Source organism: Nomascus leucogenys, chromosome 24, assembly GCF_006542625.1.
Source record: "Nomascus leucogenys isolate Asia chromosome 24, Asia_NLE_v1, whole genome shotgun sequence".
In the NCBI taxonomy this organism is placed as follows: domain Eukaryota; kingdom Metazoa; phylum Chordata; class Mammalia; order Primates; family Hylobatidae; genus Nomascus; species Nomascus leucogenys.
In genome coordinates, this window is record NC_044404.1 from 20,303,688 (window position 1) to 20,321,915 (window position 18,228).

Genomic DNA, 18,228 nt, shown 5'->3' on the forward strand with positions numbered 1-18,228 from the left:
CAATAAATGTGTGGTGCCTGAACAAGCAAACGATTACAGTTATGTGTTCTCCATTATTCCATGAACTTGACCTCCTTCCACACCTTCAAGGTAGGGAACAAAGGCCACGTCCACTACATTTCCATGGCCTCCAAGTCCAGCTCAGGGCTGAGAACCCATCACTCTCAGTGAATAAGGGAATAAGGACCAATTACACCTGTTAGTTAGGGCTGCCTAACAAACCATACCAAAACCCAGTGACTTAGAACAGCAGCCTTTATTTAGCTCACAATTCTGCTTGGCAGTTTAGTCTGGGCTCAGCTGGACAGTTGTTTTGGTCTCAGCCAGGTTCCCTCACGCATCTGTAGTCAGCTACAAGCTGAGTCTCGCTGAGCTCTCTCTCACGTGTCTGAAATCAGCTGAGACAACTGATCCAGGTGGGCTCTCATCCTCCAGCAGGCTAGCCCAGGCTTTTTCGCAGGATGGGGGCAGCTGTCCTAAGAGAGAGTAGACATGCCCTAGACCTCCTGAGGCCTAGCTCAAAACTGGTAAACCATCCCTCCCACAAATTCTATTGACCAAACTAAGCCACAAGACCAGTTCAGATTCATGGGGTGGGGAAAACAGATTCTGCCTCTTGATAAGAAAAGCTAAGAATGACATCATAAAAAGTGAGGACACAGAGGGGCAAGGAAAGTGGTGGCTTTGTTCCCAGCTAGAGCTGGGTGTGGGCCTGGTGCTCAAGTCTGCTCTGTGTCCTGGTTTGCAGTGGGGGTGAAGAGAGAGTTTGGGGTAGATCCTGGGGCTTCTCCCCTCCTGGAAACCCTGGGATGTGGGATTGGGTGCATCTCTATCCCGTCCCTTTGTTTTACTGCATCATAGCACTTACTACGGTCTAATGTGTCTCTTACTTCTATATCCATGCATTTGTAGTCCTCCCCACTCCACAGAATGCCAGCTCCCGCAGGGCAGCATCTCGTCTTTCCCGTTTCTGCTCTTCAGTCCTCTGATGCTGAACGACAGGGAGTCCCCTTGGTCAGAATGCTGAAGGGTGAGCTGCCCTGTGGAAGACATTTTGTCCTCCCTCCCAGTGGAAGAACAGGGGCCTGCCGGGGATCTGAGAAGGCTTCCTGGAAGAGCAACACTAGAGCGGATGCTGGATGGCGAGGGGGACCCTGTGGTGTCCCTAGCACCGGGGCTTATGTCTGCCACACCTGGGCTGGCTGGAGAACTGCTTGAAGTTTTTCTCATAGGTGGGCAGGCTCTCTTTGAAGCAGTGCACGGATTGCTTGTCACACTCACAGGCCTTCAGCCCGCAGTGGCAGCTGGCACCAGGACCAAGGGTGCATCCACCTGCAGAGACACAGAGGGTCAATGGGGACTCCCAGCCCAGCCCCAGGGTTTGGTTCTAAGGCTGGAGAGAGTGGGGAGCTCACTGTAAGGGGCCAAGGGTTGAGGACAGAAAGGAAAGCCACTGAAAGGGATACATGTATGCATGTGTGTGCATGTGTGTGTGTGCATATGCATTTGTGTGCATGTGCGTGCATTTGTGCGTGTGTATGCTCGTGTGTGCATGTGCGTGTGCATGTGCCTGTGTATGTGTGTGTGCGTGTGCCTGTGTGTGTTTAGGGCTCTCAGCCACAGCTCCCCTGCATCCTCAAGCCCTTCCCTGATCACATCGGGGCATCCCACGAGTGCTGGAGAAGCCTAGAAGGAATCAGGAGGAGGGGGGCGTGGGCTGCGTGGAGGGGCCCTGAATGGGTGCACCCAGGCAGCACACAGGCCAGGGTGATGGGAGCATTTTCCCAGAGCTCATCTCCTATTTCCAGCTGCCTGCTTGACATCTCACTGGGATGTCTCAGGCATCTCCAACTTGAGGCATTCCCAAGGGAACCCTTGATGTCCTAGTGTTCCCTCTGCCTGTGAGCCCGTGATTCAGCCACATTCTCAAGAAACTAGGAGCTGACCTCGCTGCCCCCGCTCCTTCCACATTTCACATCCGGTCTGCCAGCAGGTCCCGCTAATCTTCTCTGTGTTTAAAATAGCCCATGCTCTGCCCTCTTCTCTCCATGTCTTTGGCCACTGCCCAAATCCCTGTCATGAGCAGCTCTTCCTCCTTCATGGAAGGAAATAAGCAGGGACCGTCTCAAACTGTAATCTGAGTTACGTTCACTCTCTGGCTTACAGCCCCAGTGTGGTTTCCTATTCGGGAAAGACATGCTGAATCCTTCTGTGGCCTCCGTGGCCAGGCACACTTGCCGGGATGCCACCCTCACCAGCCTCTCCACCCTCATCGCCCTCCCCCTCCACTCTCCCAGCCTCCCTGCTCCTGGCACACCCGCCTGTTTCATGTCACAGGTCTTGCTCTGTCTTGTCTCTGGGCCTTTGGACTTGCTGTTCTTTTTGTCTAAAATGCTTCTCCCCAAGATCTGCAAACAGTGGGATCCCTGCCACTGTTTGAGGCTTGGTCAAAGTTCACCTTCTCAGAGGCGCTCCCTGACCACCTGAATTAAAGCTCTCTCTGGCCACACCCTCCATACCCGTTTGTCTCACTCACCGTGCTTTTTACTTAACTTCTCTTACTGGTTTCCTGGCTTGTGTCTGCCTCCGCTCAAAGAAGCATAAGCTGTGTGCGGCTGGGACCTTGTCTAGGTCATCACAGTGTCCCCAGCATCCAGGACAGATGCTGCACACAACAGATGCTCAATAGAATCCATGAATGAAGAATAAGAGAAGGGATGAATGAAGCCTTTATGGGCCTTTGGGGTTCAGTGTATGCACTTTGGCCGAGTGACCACTAGATGGGGACCTTTTATTTACCTACTAATCAGAGCTGTAGCACTGTGTGCATGCGTGTGCCTGTGTGCATGTGTATGCGTGTGTGTGCAGGTATGTGTCCACGTGTGCATGTGCGTGCGTGCGCATGTGTGTGTGTGCATTATTCATGTGTGCATGTATGTGTGTATGTGTGTGTGCGCATGTGTGTTTAGGGCTCTCAGGTACAGCTTCCTCTTTCCAGATAACTCCACCCTAGTCCACTCTCAGGGTTGGCAGTGAGGAGGGGAGGCCACCAGACGCCCTGGTTTATGACCTTGGGCAAGTTAGCTTCAGCTTCCTCATCTATGAAATGGTACTAAAACCTAGTCATTTCAGAAACACATGGCAGTGTCCCATTCCTGGGGTGGTGGTGAGGATCAGTGGTGTCTACCGACGAGTGGTCTGGATGTGCCTGGCACGCAGAAGGTGCCCTGTGGGCGCTTGCTGCTGTTCTCAGGGTGATGCACTCCAGCTCCACGTGGAGAAAACGCAGCGCCCTGTGGAGCCGGCCGAGCTGCCTGCAGTCAGTCTGTTTGCCTCTCTCCCTCTGCAAAATCTGCGTCCTGCAGAAGCCGTCCTCCCACGCCTCCCTGGAACTTCTCACGTTGTGCCAACACCACCGAGCTTCCTGCCCCCCCTGCTCGCCCGCAGGGAATCTGCCAGGGATGTTCACTCCTCTGGCTCTCCGGTTTTGCGGCTCCCGCCACTCCCACTGTTCTAGCGCCTGGGTGCCCTCTGCCCTCCCACTCCCCCTCCTGCTTCTGTGAAGATCCTTCCAGATGCATCAAGCCCAGCTCCCCAGGTAGCCCCCACTCTCTCAGGGGGCGAGGGCTACTTGAGCTCAGGCCCCCCAGCCAGCCTCACTGTCCAACCAGAGGGCCTGGTCCCGTTGCTGTCACCCTGGAAACACTTTTCTCACCTTCCTCAGCCACCTTCTTTCTTGTCCTTCTCTCTGTTGATCTCACTGTCTTCTGGTCCTCTCTCTTCTTCTATTCCATCTCTTGTTTCCTTTGCCTAGCCCTCCTTCCTTTCTCCCTGCCCCCTCTCCCTTTCTCGAATGGTCTTCCTGTCCTTTCTAACACGTGCATCTGACATCCAGTTCTACTTCAGTGGCCTGCCCCATCCCCAGGCCTTCCAGAACTCATCTGGAGCAGCAGTCTTTTGCAGTGGACTGTCACTTCTGTGGCATTCCTCAACCATGGACTGGGCCTGTCATGACCTGGATGATGAGACAGCCCCAGGCCAAGAAAAACCATCTTTGGAGGCCACCTTTTAAAAGCAAGCTTAACTCCAGACCTTGCATCTTTTAATGTGCTAATGGAGAAACCGAAGCATGAAGAAAGGAAAGGAGGGCTTTGGAATGACTTTCTTGCTGCATGAACTACATCTCCACAAATAAGAAGGGGCAGCAAGTCTGCATTCCTGCCTGTGGCTGGCCCAGGCCCCAGTCTGAGCACCTCACCTCAGCCCTGGTTGTCTCTGAATTCTCTCAGGTGTGTTCTTGGTCAGTGTCAGAACTCTGAATACTCCCAACTTCTCCGCTGCAGCCCACACCTCTCCCTTGGGCTCCAGACTTCAATAAGCATGTGTCCACCTGCCTTCCCCTTACACCTTGAGTATCTCAAACTCAAGGTGACTCACACCAAACTCTTGTTGTCTTCATCATCAGCTCTCCCCCCATCTTCACGAGCTCAGTATTTGGTGCCACTATCTACAGCCACTCAGGCCAGGAGCCTGGGGTGCAGCCTCTGTTCCTTTCACACCCCACGCTGAACCCATCAGCAGGTCCTGTCGGCCCTGACCCTACCTGCACAGCATTCCCGGCATCTGACACTTCCCATCCCCACTGTCACCATGCTGATCTCAGCTGTGGTTGTGCCTCCCAGTGCTTTGCAACAGTCCCCTAATGGGGCTCTTCTTTCCTCCCTCACTCTCTTCTTTCTCTACACTGTAGCCAGAGTAATCTTTCTGGGGCAAAAGTAGAGCATCCTCTGCTTCACATGCTCCAATGACTCCCTTGCCATGGACATAGAAGGCATGTGTCTCATCCTGTCCAACCTCATCTCCATTCTTCCCCAAGGCTCCTCTGCTCCTAGCACACCAGACCTGAGGTCTCAGACCAAATGCCACCTCCCCAGAGAGGCCTTCTTCGACCACCTAAAGCAGGCACCTTCTGTTTCCTGACCCCCAACCTCTGTCATTTTGCAGCCTGTCACTTTGTCTGAGGTGCTTTAGAGCACTTGGCCCTGTTTGAATGTGTCTTTATTAATGAATATGCTATGGTCTCTTGTTTTTTTTGGAACACAAGCTCCTTCCAGGCAAGGACTTTGTCCTCCTCATTGCTGATCTCCTGACCCTAACATGCAGTAAAGGCTCCTTGCTGACCACCCTACTGGCCACACTCACATGGCCTAAAGGCCAATGCCAGCAGCTGACCCCTAGGAGACAGGAAGCCAGGTTCTTGGGCCAGATATGCTGCTTCTGTGCTTTGGGGTGTCAGGCAAGTTGCTTTCCTCTTAAAGCCTGTTTCCTCAGCTTTCAAATGGTGATAAAGATACGTGCACTGCCTATTCATGAGTGCTTTTGTTCATCTACTCATTAAACAAACAAGTATTGAGCTCCCAACATGTGTCTGGTCTTTGGCTAGGAGCTGGGGGCACAGGTGCAAGCCAGCAGACCCCACACTGCTTAGTCCAGGGGCACCATTCCCTGTGGGCTCTATGAGAACCAGTGCCCTCAAACAAGACAGGCTTGCTCCTTGCTCTCATGGAACTTTCTAGTCAGGAGGGAGAGTCGATGCACACAGACACAGAGAATTAAACAAGATCATTTCAGGTAGAGATGAATGCTGGAGAGACAGTGGGTAGCATGTCAGCGAGTGGAGGCTGAGATGAGGAATATATTCAGCGGTAAATGAGAAAAGTCTTTGCAAAATACAAGTTCCAGCAGTTACCATTTTCATCTTCCCGCTTTGGCAGAGGGAGGCAGTCAGAGGCCGGGAGATGCAGATGATGGAGGTTCAGTTGGCTGGAACCCCATCTCTGCCTCCCACACCGGGTCCTCCCTGTACCACACATGTATGTGCATGTGGGTGGAGGGGGTGTCACTGCTGAGTGAGCTTAAAGTCCCTTGCAAAAATGCCAAGTACTTATGTAAGCCCACTCAAAGGAGGGATAACCACCTCCCAGGTGGCCTGGGGGCAGCTGTCCCCACCACCAGGCAAATTGGGCCCTGAGCTCTGGTGACAGGCCTTTCTCTGCACTGATCTCTCAGTGACATTTAGAGTCGTGGACAGACCAAGTTGTTTGCTTCCTCTCCCTCCCCTGCTTACCTACTGCATCCCAGAGCAGCCCCTCGTTGCTAGGCAACCTGGGACCAGGCCTGGGTGCAGGATTTCAGAACTTATGGGTGGCTAGGGAGTTGGTTAACTCTTGCAGGGGCAGCTCTTTGAGTGGAGGTGCAGTTAGGATAGGGAAATAGGTGTTTTTATTGTTGTTTTTCTTTTTTGAGGTAGAGTCTCACTCTGTTGCCCAGGCTGGAGTGCAGTGGTACAATCACAGCTCACTGTGGCCTCATCTCCTGGGCTCAGGTGATCCTCCTATCTCAGCCTTCTGAGTAGCTGGGACTACAGGTATGCACCACCACACCTGGCCAATTGTTTGTATGTTTAGTAGAGACAGGGGTCTCACTGTGTTGCCCAGGCTGGTCTCGAACTCCTGGGCTCAAGTGATCCTCCCGCCTCAGCCTCCCAAAGTGCTGGGATTACAGGTATGAGCCACCATGCCCGGCCAGGAAAGGGGTTTTATTCCATAAGGGGTTACTGACCATAGCCCGATGGGCACAACTACAGAGCGGACTCTTCAAAGAAACAGTAACAAAGAAAATCCCAGTGCTATAATCAAAGAGGAAAAGAAAACTTGGACAAAAAGAGGAATTTCCACATCTAAAAGGAAGGCCATTAACGAAGCACCTACTGTAGGCCAGCCCCTGTAGCTGGGTTGCTTTAGCTAATCCTTCCAGCAGCCTTATGAAGTACAGGGGATTCTCTCCATTTCACAGATGAGGAGATTAAGGCCCAGCTATTAATACAAGGGGTGGAGCTGGAATTAGACCCAGTGCTGCCTGACTCTGAGGCTTCTCAGCAGGAACACAAAGCTGCGGGGCCTTAAAGAGAAGCAAACTCCATCTGCCCCTCTTTCCTTCCCTGGGCCAGGGCAGAGCATTCTGACCAGTTTGCTGCAGATCCTGAGACTTAAACTGTGTGAGGGCCTCCAATCATGCACACACCAGCACCCTCCACAGGGGAAGCTGGTGTGAGACAGGGCACCCGGGGTTTGAATTCCAACTCTTCTTTCCCTGGCTGTGTGGCCTTGGCCATCGTGCTTAACCTCTCTGAGCCCCAGGGGCCTCCTTGATAATGGGAGATAATGCTCACCTCAGTGGTTTATCATGTGAGTTCAGGTGCTGCGTGTACAGCATCTATCACAGAGGCTCATACACTGTAGCTGTTGTTATTGTACCAATTTCATGGATAAGAAAACCAAAGCCCAGACAACTCAGGCCAGACAGTATGTTCCAGAGCACTGAAGAGGTTCAAGGCACATGCATCTTAATCTTGTCTGTTTCTTGGATCAAACTCATCCCCTCTGTGGGTCTCAGTCTCTTCATTGCTACAATGAGGGGCTGATCTGGACGATCTCTAAGGGCACTTTAGCTCTGGAGTTTCCACAAGACCGTGAATGCCAGAAGAGCAGGGACTGGGTCTGCTTTATTCTGTGCCCCTGGCCCCAGGCACAGCACCAGCACTGGGCGGGTACCCAGTGGACGCTCACTCAATACTGGGGCAAGTAAATCAATGGACCTGGGGCTCAGCACATGTCAGCAGCCGACTCTGGATTAGAACCCAGATCACCTCGCTCTCAGCCCTGCTTCTGGGAGCAGGGGCTTGGCAAGGTGGGGGTGGGGATGACAGGGGCTGGCCTGGTCCTCACTGGCTGTGGGTCAACGAGGAGGTGGGGGCTGATGCTCTGGGACTGATTCGGAAGCCTCCTCCCACGCTAGTGCCCTGAGCAAGGCTCTGGACTCGGGAGCCCTGGTCAAGGCTGCAGGAGCAACTGGCTGCTTCTGCTCTGCAGGGGCAACGTGGGAAGAAAGCACAGCCCAGGCCACGTACTTTCTGGTTCAACTCCCAGCCCCTGCCGGCACCTCCCACCATTGCCCAGCAGCGCCACTGCCTGGGGCTCCAGCCTCTGCTCCTCACCCTTTGCTCCACTCTCCCCATCTCTTGGGGTCCTGGGCTGCGAGGGTGAAGGACGTTGAATAGAGAAGCTTCCCTGGGTACAGAGAGCCCAGGCCAGCCCTGGCGAGTGCAGCCAGCCCACAGGAGCCCAGGGTGGAGGCTTGGGCTGGGCCAGCCAGGTGTCCCCGCCCCTGTGCCAAAGACAGGTGGGAAGAGGCCATGGGAAACTCGATCCCTGGAGGCCACCTTCTCCAGTCCCCTCTCCCCATCCCTCCCACCAGGACCTGATCCCTTCCCCTCTCCTGAACATGGCCTTGGAGGTGTCACAGAAGAGACACTTTGCTTTAGGCCTGAGAAGGACCACACCAGAGAGCTCCAACTCAGGAAGTCTCCTTGAGCTCACATGGGGAACAAAAGGGGGTTCTTTCCCTGTCAACCATGTGCTGGTGGCAGTGGGCAGGGCAGGCCAAGAAGCAGGCCGAGAGCTGAGGCAGGTCCTCCCAGTGCAGGGGTCTGAGCCCCCAACCCACACGGCTGGTGCCAAGGAGACCTCACAGTCCTAACTCTGGGTATTGGTGTGTGCTGAGCTGAAGTGGTGGGTGGGGGGAGCTCAGGAGACCAGGGTTCTGAGCCCTGGAACCCACTACGGGATGGAAGACGTATCTCCCGCCCTAGGGGATGAGTGGCTGAGAGGTGGTAGTTCCCTGACCTCAGGAGGAAACAGAGGAACTCCAAGGTGCACTCACAGCTGTGAATAAATACACCTGGGAAGGAAAGTGATTCATGCAATCCCACGAGGCCAGGCAGGAAGTGAGCCACACACTTTAAGAAGCCACTTCTTTATTTGGTGCTCTTCACCCTCCCAGCCCGGGACCCCAGGACCCACCCTGGGTATGCCGGGAAGGATGGTGCTCACCAAAGGCCACTGCCCAGTGCCTCCAAATGTGCCTGCTGTTTAGACCAGGATTGCCCTGCACATACCCGTACCCTACCAGCCGCAGAACACGCTCCGGATGCCAGGGCCACGCCCCATGTGCAGGGCGCTTGATCCACTTGCCCACATGGCTCCTTGAATGGTCTCAATAACATGTGAGTCCCCCTTCCCTTCCCACCTATTTGCTTTTGTGGCCCTGGTGGCACCTATCTTAGTGCTTGGCATGCAGTCGCTCTTAATAAATATTTGTCCAACTGGAAGACAGTTGAGCCGTTTTGTTAACAAAATGACAGAAACAAGGAAACATGTTCTCAACAGTAACAGTTGTCAAGGGAAGCTTCAAAATTAGCTCAAGTGAACAAGTATTTATTGAGCATGTACTATCTGCCAGGCTCTGGGCTCCCGGAGAGTTCAGGAGGTGCACTCATGGGCGGGAGAGACCAGGCCAGGATGAGCACGGACACTCCGAGAAGCTCTGGAGCATCAGGAAAAAACTCAGGAATACCTCCTTCCAAGCACTTGGAAGCATTTCATTTTCTAAAAGATCTCTGGGTCAAAGAGGAGGTGAATGTTAAGGAAAGGCCCAGGTTAAAAGACATTTCCATACAGAAAAGGCTACTCACAAACCACTGTGCCACTGACGATGTGGAACTCGTAGCTGTTCAACACAGGCTGGCAGCTGAACTCCTTCAGCTTCTCGTAGCAACAGTCATGTGCCCGGCAGCATCTGGGGCGAGACAAGAGGGAGATGAGGGGCTGTGCCTGGAAGTGGGTCCCTCAGGAATCTGCTGGAGGACCTTATCTGGGGAGAAAGGGCTCACCTGCCTCCTCCTCTAGGCAAGAAGGCATTGAAGGTGAGGAGGTGAATTATCAATAATATTAAAAATAGGCCAGGTGTGGTGGCTCATGCCTGCAATCCCAGCACTTTGTGAGGATGAGGCAGGAGGATCGCTTCAATCCAGGAGTTTGAGACCAGCCTGGGCAACATAGGGAGATCTCCTGTGTTTTTTAAGTAAAAAAAAAAAAAAAAAAAAAAAAAAGCCAGGCATGGTGGCGCCAGCCTGTGGTCCCAGCTACTCAGGAGGCTGAGGTGGGTGGATTGCTTGAGCTCAGGTGACAGAGGCTGCAGTGAGCTGTGATTGAGCTTCTCCACCCCAGCCTGGACAACAGAGCAAGACCCCGTCTCCCAAAAAATAAATAAAATAAAAAATAATAATAACAACCAGTAGCATTTCCTGAGCCCTCTCTAGTATCTGTTGCTATCTCATTAGCCACTCATAGAAACCTGTGAAGTACAATCATTGTCGCACTTTTGTAGGGGAGGGACTGAGATTCCAAGAGGCCAATTTCCCAAACTTAGGCAGCTGGAAAATGATAGACCCAGGACAAAAACCTAGGCCCATTCATTCATTTGACACTTTTTACTGAGCACCTACTGTGAGCCAGGCACTGTGACGTTCTCTGAGGAAACAATTGTCTGCAAAAGCCGAGGTTGTCCTATTCATGGCACCCAGAGTTGGCTGGGGGCTGGATGGGAGAGCACTGGAGGAGAAATAACACTCAGTCCATGTCCTCAACCACTCACTACACAAGGGACACGAAGGCAAAAGCTTAAGCTTAGATTCTAAGGCCTGAAAGGCCAAGAAAAATATTTCAGTCTTCCTCTCTCACCATTCCCATCTGCAAGTGGGGGCTCTGCTGTTGATCAGCTTTGGCTAATGATGTTCAATTTCTAATCAGCCTTTGGACTTTGACAGGGGAGGCACAGACCATCAAGGCGAGGGGACAAACTTTGAAATAGGCAAATTCTCGTTCAATCCCAACTCTGCCACTTACAAGCTGCATTGCCTTTGGGAGGTGGTTTAGCAACTCACTGTCCTCACCTGTTAAATGGGCTGGTATCACTGTCTTGTGCATTCCCTGAGAGAATTAAATTAGGTTTGTGTGCCAATCGCCAGTCCCAGTGCTTGGCACGTAAGGGCATTTCATAAGTGTCAGTTGCCCTTCCAAGGCTCTGAGGTCCTCCCATAGTTCCATGAGCCCCACCCACAAGACTCGAGCTCCAGGAGTGATATTTAAGGCCCCACTGTGGGGACATGTTTCTCCATACTAGGTTAAATGTGGCAAGGAACATTTTGCTTTCTTATGTCTTTAAGTGAAATGACATGCAAACTGTCCCGTTTCTTACCTCCCCACACATACACTCACCAGATGACACCCACCTCTACTTTTTCTAGGAACTCGCACTCCCCCACCCCCATCCTTTGGAGGAGGCCTGGAAGCCAGGTTTGTGCCATGCAACCTCACCCAGATGGACAACTTCTCCAAACTGGGCCACTTGGATTCCCTCTCCTAGAATATGGAATTAGGACTAGTGAGTCAGTTGTGCTGTGCCTATAGTCCAAAAAGCTGGAGAGCTGAAAGCAGAGGACTTTTACTATGAGGATGAAACAGCTTCTAGAGCTCTGGGCAGGACTGACTGCATAATTGCAGAGGTCAAAGCAAAATGAAAACGTGGGGCCCTTTATTAAGAATTTCAAGATGGCGGCAACAGAGCAGTAAACCACGTTTAGGCCCTTATGAGTGCCGGGCCCTATGAAACTTCACAGGTGACACACTCAAGAAGCTGGCCCCGACCCTCGGTTTCTCAAGACCCATCCTCCGAATCCCGTTCAGTTCTTCCTTCCATTAGCCTGAGTTGTTTTCTGTTACTTGCCATGCAAGAATCCTAACACCCTCTCTCTGGCTTCAAGCATGAACTTTAATGCAAAACAAATGATAGGTGGCCTTAGAGCCTCTGCACCCACCTGTCAGTGTCATCCACGGGGATCCCTTTGCCCCCAAGCCCACAGTAGCAGCCATATCCGTAATATGAGAAGAAGGCACTCCACCCTGTGATGTGTTTGACCATCCTCTGAAACTGCTAGAAACTGCTGTGGGTGGGGGCTGCCACCACCGATGAGAAAAAAAGGAAGAAGGAAGTTGCAATGAGCACGATGCTGCCTTGATGTCCCCTCCCCTTACTAGAATGCTGAGCATTCGAAATATCACCAGATCCCCAAAGCAAAGTGCAAGGGGCATGGCTGGAATCATCAGCCCCTTTCCTGGGGAAGAAAATAGGTTCAGATTTGCCCCTGTAACACAGCTAGTTTTTTGCTAACCCGGATGAATACCCAGTTTCCATGAGGTTCAGAACAAGGCTCTCCCGTCAACCATAGTGTTCCCCCTCAAAGCAAGAAACCACAGTCCTAGGCAGAACACCCTGGGGTCTGATGCAACATGAATGGGAAAAGTTCAAAGCCAGAAATGCCAGTCCCTCCAGATGTCATCAGGCCTTTACTATCTCACAGGAGAAACAAAATACTTCAGAGGCAGGAAAGGTATCCTCAATTATTATTTTTTTAAATGGCAAGTACACATGAACTCAGCTGTTTTTGCTTCTACAAGATGCTTGTGAGAGTGGGCACAAATGCATACACCAAATGGTTTGCTGAAGCATTATCTGTGATATCAAAAAACTGGAAACCACCCACATGTCCACCGACAGGGGGATAATAACAAAATTGTGTGTCTCAAAAATAAACTACCTTTGATAGCACTATCTCTAGGCGATTGGGATTGAAGAGAAAGAAACAGGCAACATTCATTTTATACACGTCTCTGCTGTCTCATGTCTTTTCATGATAAGCTTATGTTCCTTTCCTTCTTTTTTTTTTTTTTTTTTTTTTTTTGAGATGGAGTTTCGCTGTTGTTGCCCAGGCTGGAGTGCAATGGTGTGATCTTGGCTCACTGCAGCCTCCGCCTTCCAGGTTCAAGCAATTCTCCTGCCTCAGCCTCCTGAGTAGCTGGGATTACAGGTGCCCGCCGCCACGCCTAATTTTTTGTATTTTTAGTAGAGACGGGGTTTCACCATCTTGGCAGCTGGCCAGGCTGGTCTCGAACTCCTGACCTCAGGTGGTCTGCCTGCCTCAGCCTCCCAAAGTGCTGGGATTATAGGCATGAGCCACCACGCCTGGCCCAGCATGTGTTTCCTGTCTATTATGGTGTTTTGAATGTGTGTGTGTAAAGGCTGTATAGAGGATGTATATCAAACTCTTAAGAGTGGTCACATCTGGCAGTAGGGAAAAAACTGGGGTCTGGGGAGGATGAGGAGGAGCTTTACCTTGTTGCTATGTACTCATTTATGTTACTTTTTAATTATAAGCATGTAATAAATTTGCAATAAAAATACAATAAAGACATGAACTTGAAGAAAAGAAACAGAAATAGAGTTTGGGGAAGTTTTCTCAGGTGCCTTCAATCTCACTATCATGTTCAGTCTAAACGGGGGTGTGAGGGAAGAAGCCCGGGGTGGTCACTGCTGCCCAAGCAGTCCCTGGAGCCGCACTGAGGGGCTGATCTTCAGGACACACTGAGAGGCTACAGAGGCGGTCATCCCTGCATACGGGTATCCTCCTGCACTATCACCTCGCAAAGTGTAAATGCCACCACTCACTGTGGGGAAAGGAAGTCTGTTTTTGACATCTTTGACTTAGGGACTCAAAAGTTATTGTGACTCAATTGAAAGAGACAGGAAAATGGATCTGGACAAACCTCCACTCAACGAATCCAGCAAAAGAGTCTATCAGTCTCCAAAAGACTCCAAACTGTTTCCCAGTAGGTCTTTCTTCACTTTGCAGAGGTAAGCAATCGGATCTCCCGGCAGCAATCTTATAACTACCAATTATCCCATAAGTCACCATAAAAATGTCTTTCTGATAAGCATTAATTATTCTTAAATTAGCTGGATATATGTCTGGATTTTTGTTCTGAATCCAAATGGCCTTAAATAAAGGCTACTAGCATCCAAAGGAAAAAAGACTCTTGGGGATGAGGGGGGTAAAACAGTAGTCAAACTCCCTTTCTAGCAAATGGTTGGCAACCTCTGATTTCCTAGACACTTTATAAGATCCCAACACCGGGATCAGCCCATTTTATAGCAGAAACAGAAGCAAGAGGACGTTGGTGGGAGCCCGTTCCATTCCTGATTCTTTTCTGCGGGACTTGTGACTTCCCTCACCTGGTGCCACCTGGAGAGTCCCCCCTCCCACTGACATAAACAGGAAGACAGAAGCTTGGTGCTGTCCCAGCAAGCTCTCTACTTACAGCAGGAGAGGAGGAGGATGAGGACGGCAATGACCTTCATTCCTGAGGAGACCAGGGGGTCTGACGTTCTACGGCCACGCCTTCACCTGTGTGTGAGGGGTCTCCCAGTCAAACCTCTATTCTGGGACAAAATGACCAGAATGAGGCAAGGGTATTTGGGTGAAAAACCCTAATTGCAGTGCCTTGGAAAGACCTCAGCAGAGGACTCAAAGAAATCATTTTCAAATCTCATTCCCTTTGAATATGGTAGCCTTTCTGGCATTTAGACCTGAAAATATAAAAATAAGAAGGGTTCCATGGTTTTAAAAGTGCAAATGTTGGTTTGTTTTTTTTTTTCCAAATTTCTTTCTTTGGCAACATCATCCCTTCATCTCTTCTTTTTTTCTTCTGAGGAGTCTGTACTTCCTCTGTTCCCAAGTTGGAAAGGCATCTATGTTGTTCATAATAGAAATCCCACACAGGTTTGCATCTAGTCCCACAGTGCCTTCCTTCCTTGATACCCAGACATCTTATTCATCAACTTTACCTCTCTGCACCTTGGTTTCTTCTCCTGTAGAGCGATACTAGAAATTCCTGTCAATAATTTCAAGCCTTTATTTTAAAGGCTTCACGGGTATTACATGGTTTAACCCTTACAACTCCTTCTGAGGTTCTATTATCATTTTGAAGATGGGTAAACTGAGACCCAGAGAGGTTGAACAAATTCCTCACGATCACATAGCTGTCTACTTCACAGACCCATTGTGGGACCTGCTGGAATAATGAAAGTAAAACTGTACTTTCAGATGCAGTCACAGGTAGACACAGAATTCATATTCCGATTAGTATGGGTAATGATACCCGTATTAGAACAGTAGAGGAGAATGTGGGTTGCAGCCCTGCCATGGAGCTGCCAGGGATCAGTCAACGGCTTTCTTTACATACCAGTGGTCTTTATAGCCCCCATCATAAAACAGGCTAAATCTGGTAATGTCAGGACTTGGAGTGTGAAACTATAGCTCGGTTGAGCCTAGAGAATTTGGCAGGTGCAGAGCTGGGGCTAGATTTACACCTGGTGGCAAAGCTTCCCAGGAAAACTTCAAAATGACCATCCTGCTGCAGATCCCTGGGAGAGTTAATCAGGGTGTCTTTGCTATCTTCCCCCTTTGGCAACATTCTGGTGGATGCTGCGAGGCCAGGCCCTGACCCGGCCTGGTCCCAGCCAACCTTCACTTCAACTGCTGTGCGGGATGTTTTTTAATTAGGTTCTGTCTCTACAGGCTTGCCTCCTTTTTCCCTTTTGAGTCTAAAAAAAAAAAATCATGTGCAGGTTTAGCCCACGAAAAAGGGGCTCAGTTCTTTTGAATGAGCAGGTGATGGCACTTTAGAGAGACAAAGAAAGGAACCTGGGTGCATTACTGGTCATGAAATCCCATAGACTCTTATTAAGCACAACTATGAGGTCTTCTAATGAGAACATTCTGACGAAAGGAAGCTGCCAAGCTGGCTGGAGAGACCAAATAGGTAAACAGAGACCAAATATAGCCCCAAAGGCCCATGCGGGCAGCAATTCTGTTTGGTTCTCCATTAGTTCCCGAATGCTTCACACAGTCCTGGCAGGCCCCCTCTTCAGAGCTGGGGTACCAGCTGCTGCTGACGCTCTCCCTCACTGGGAACCACCCTCTGCTGCAGGTACCACGTGGCCCAAGGTTATGGCCCCTCCCAGGGAAGACAGGAGAAGGAGTCTCTAGCCAATCCCTGGCTGGGGTGATAGTTTAAAGGGCCATCCCTTGTCTTTTTCAGGATAGCTCTGAAAGGCGGTCCCAGCCCCAGAGCTCACTCTGGCCTCAGCAACTGCCTCTGTGTGTCAACTTCTCCCTCTATGTCAGTTTCTCTGTGTGTGTGTGTGTGTTAGCTTGTCCCTCTGTGTCAGCTTCTCCCTCTATGTCAGTTTCTGTGTGTGTCAGCTTCTCCCTTATGTGTCAGCTTCTCCCTCTATGTTGGCTCCTCTGTGTGTGTCAGCTTCTCCCTCTATGTCAGTTTCTGTGTGTGTGTTAGCTTGTCCCTCTGTGTCAGCTTCTCCCTCTATGTCAGTTTATCTGTGTGTGTCAGCTTCTCCCTTGTGTGTCAGCTTCTCCCTCTATGTCAGTTTGTGTGTGTGTGTGTGTTAGCTTGTCCCTCTGTGTCAGCTTCTCCCTCTATGTTGGTTTCTGTGTGTGTGTGTGTGTGTGTGTGTGTTAGCTTCTCCTTCTGTGTCAACTTCTCCCTTGCATGTCAGCTTCTCCTGCTATGTCAGCTTCTCTCTGTGTGTCAGCTTCTCCCTTCTTTGTATGTCACCTTCTCCTCTGTGTCAGCTTCTCCCTTGTATGTCAGCTTCTGTCTGTGTGTTAGCTTCTCTCTGTGTCAGCTTCTCCCTTGTGTGTATGCTTCTCCCTCTGTGCCAGCTTCTCCATTGTGTGTCAGCTTCTCCCTCTGTTCCAGCTTCTCCCTTGTGTGTTAGCTTCTCCCTCTATGTCAGCTTCTCCCTTGCATGTCAGCTTCTCCCTCTCCCCATTCTTCCCTTGCTTACTTCCCGACAGCTGTATCTCCTGGAGCCTCCCATCAACACACTTTTTTGTGTCAGAGTCTGTTTCTAGGGAGCTCAGTCTGCATCCATGTGGAGTGATGAGCACTGCTCCAGTGGCTGTGTAAATAAATGCCTCTGAGCTCAGAGGAGGGAGCAGTGAACTCTCTTGGGAAGGTCACGGAAATCTTCCCAGGAGAGGTGGGTATTTGAGAAGGCCTTAAATTCCCCTTAAGTTTATGCTCTGCTCCTGTTTACTCCTCACTACAACCCTACCAGGCAGGTTCTATCACATTCACATTTGACAGAGGAGGAGACCAAGTCTCAGAGAGTGGAAGTAACCTGAAAAATCCACACAGCTATGAAGTGGGCCAGGACTTAAACTCTGGTCCCTTTCTCCAAATCCAGTGCTCTTCCTCTTTGCCAGTTTCCCTACCTAGATCTCTTGTTCATGGGCATTTTGAAGGTTTGAGGGCATTTTCATGCACTGACCTTCACAGCTATGACTCAGGCATGGTTCTCTCCATTTGACGAGTCATTTGGGGCTGCCTAGGATTGTGCTGAGGCTAAAGCAAGAGCACAGGACCAGAGGGCCCGAGGCTTGATGAGGGGCAAGAATGTAGAAAGCATGGCATTGCCTCCCACGCCAGCCCCTAGGACAGCAGCCAGTAAGTTGCGGGGTCCCTAGGAGCCACCATCTTGGTCCTTTGCTGGACCCATCAATTCAGCTTTTATCAACAGTGATGAAACACTTGTTGGCTTTCCTTCCCATAGAGAAAATAAGATGGATGGAGCCTGCAAGCTCATTAAGGACAGAGGTCATGTCTGTTTTGTTCACCTCTTTATCCCTAGTGCCTTCTTAGCACAGTGCCTGGCACAAACTAATACTACCCATGATGGTGGCTAACATAGATATCACATTTATGTCTTGCAGGGGTTCTGAGCACTTTACATATATTTACTCACTAAATCTTTACTTCCCCTAGCTAGGTAAGTGACATTATTACCCTCATTTTGCAGACAAGGAAACTAGGGATGGATAGATGGGCAGTAAATAAATATTTGAGGTGTGAATGAATGAGTGAATGAGTGATAAGAGTCTTATCATACTTCAAGTTACAGAAATAAAAACAATAACTGCAACCCCTCGAGTACCAACAGGAGGCTAAGCACAGGATGTGAATTAGGATTCTCCTTGAATCCTGAATCCTCCCGATGAGGCATAAACGATTAATTCCAGTTTACCAGTAAGGGTAATTGAAGCTGGCACAGGTCAGGTCATTTGCCCTGCAAACTGACAGGTCCCAGACTTAACCCCAGGTGTGTCCAACTCCAAAGCTGGCACTCCTAATCCTTGAAAGCTCTCCTGCTTCCATGCCTATCCAAAACACCACCGAGAAGGCAAAACCCAAAACAGCCCAAGCAGCGAAGCAGGTGTCACAACACTCTTAGACTCTTGTTTTAGATGCAATTCTAACAAGCTGGTCAGCTTCATTTCTCAGGCCCAGCAGCTGGACAGGAATGGAGTTAGAGCAGCTTCTCTTAATAGGAAGGTTAAGAGACGGGTGATTA

General features: G+C 50.5%; 1 protein-coding gene across 1 annotated transcript; it reads right to left on the bottom strand.

Annotated features, from left to right (window-relative positions):
• Positions 1–439: 439 nt before the first annotated feature.
• Positions 440–14,154, bottom strand: PLA2G2C (phospholipase A2 group IIC). The gene is given in 6 exon segments (XM_030805750.1): positions 440–476; positions 1,194–1,332; positions 9,593–9,675; positions 9,711–9,725; positions 11,777–11,915; positions 14,115–14,154. Coding segments are annotated over 6 exon segments (453 nt in total).
• Between the last annotated feature and the right edge of the window lie 4,074 nt (positions 14,155–18,228).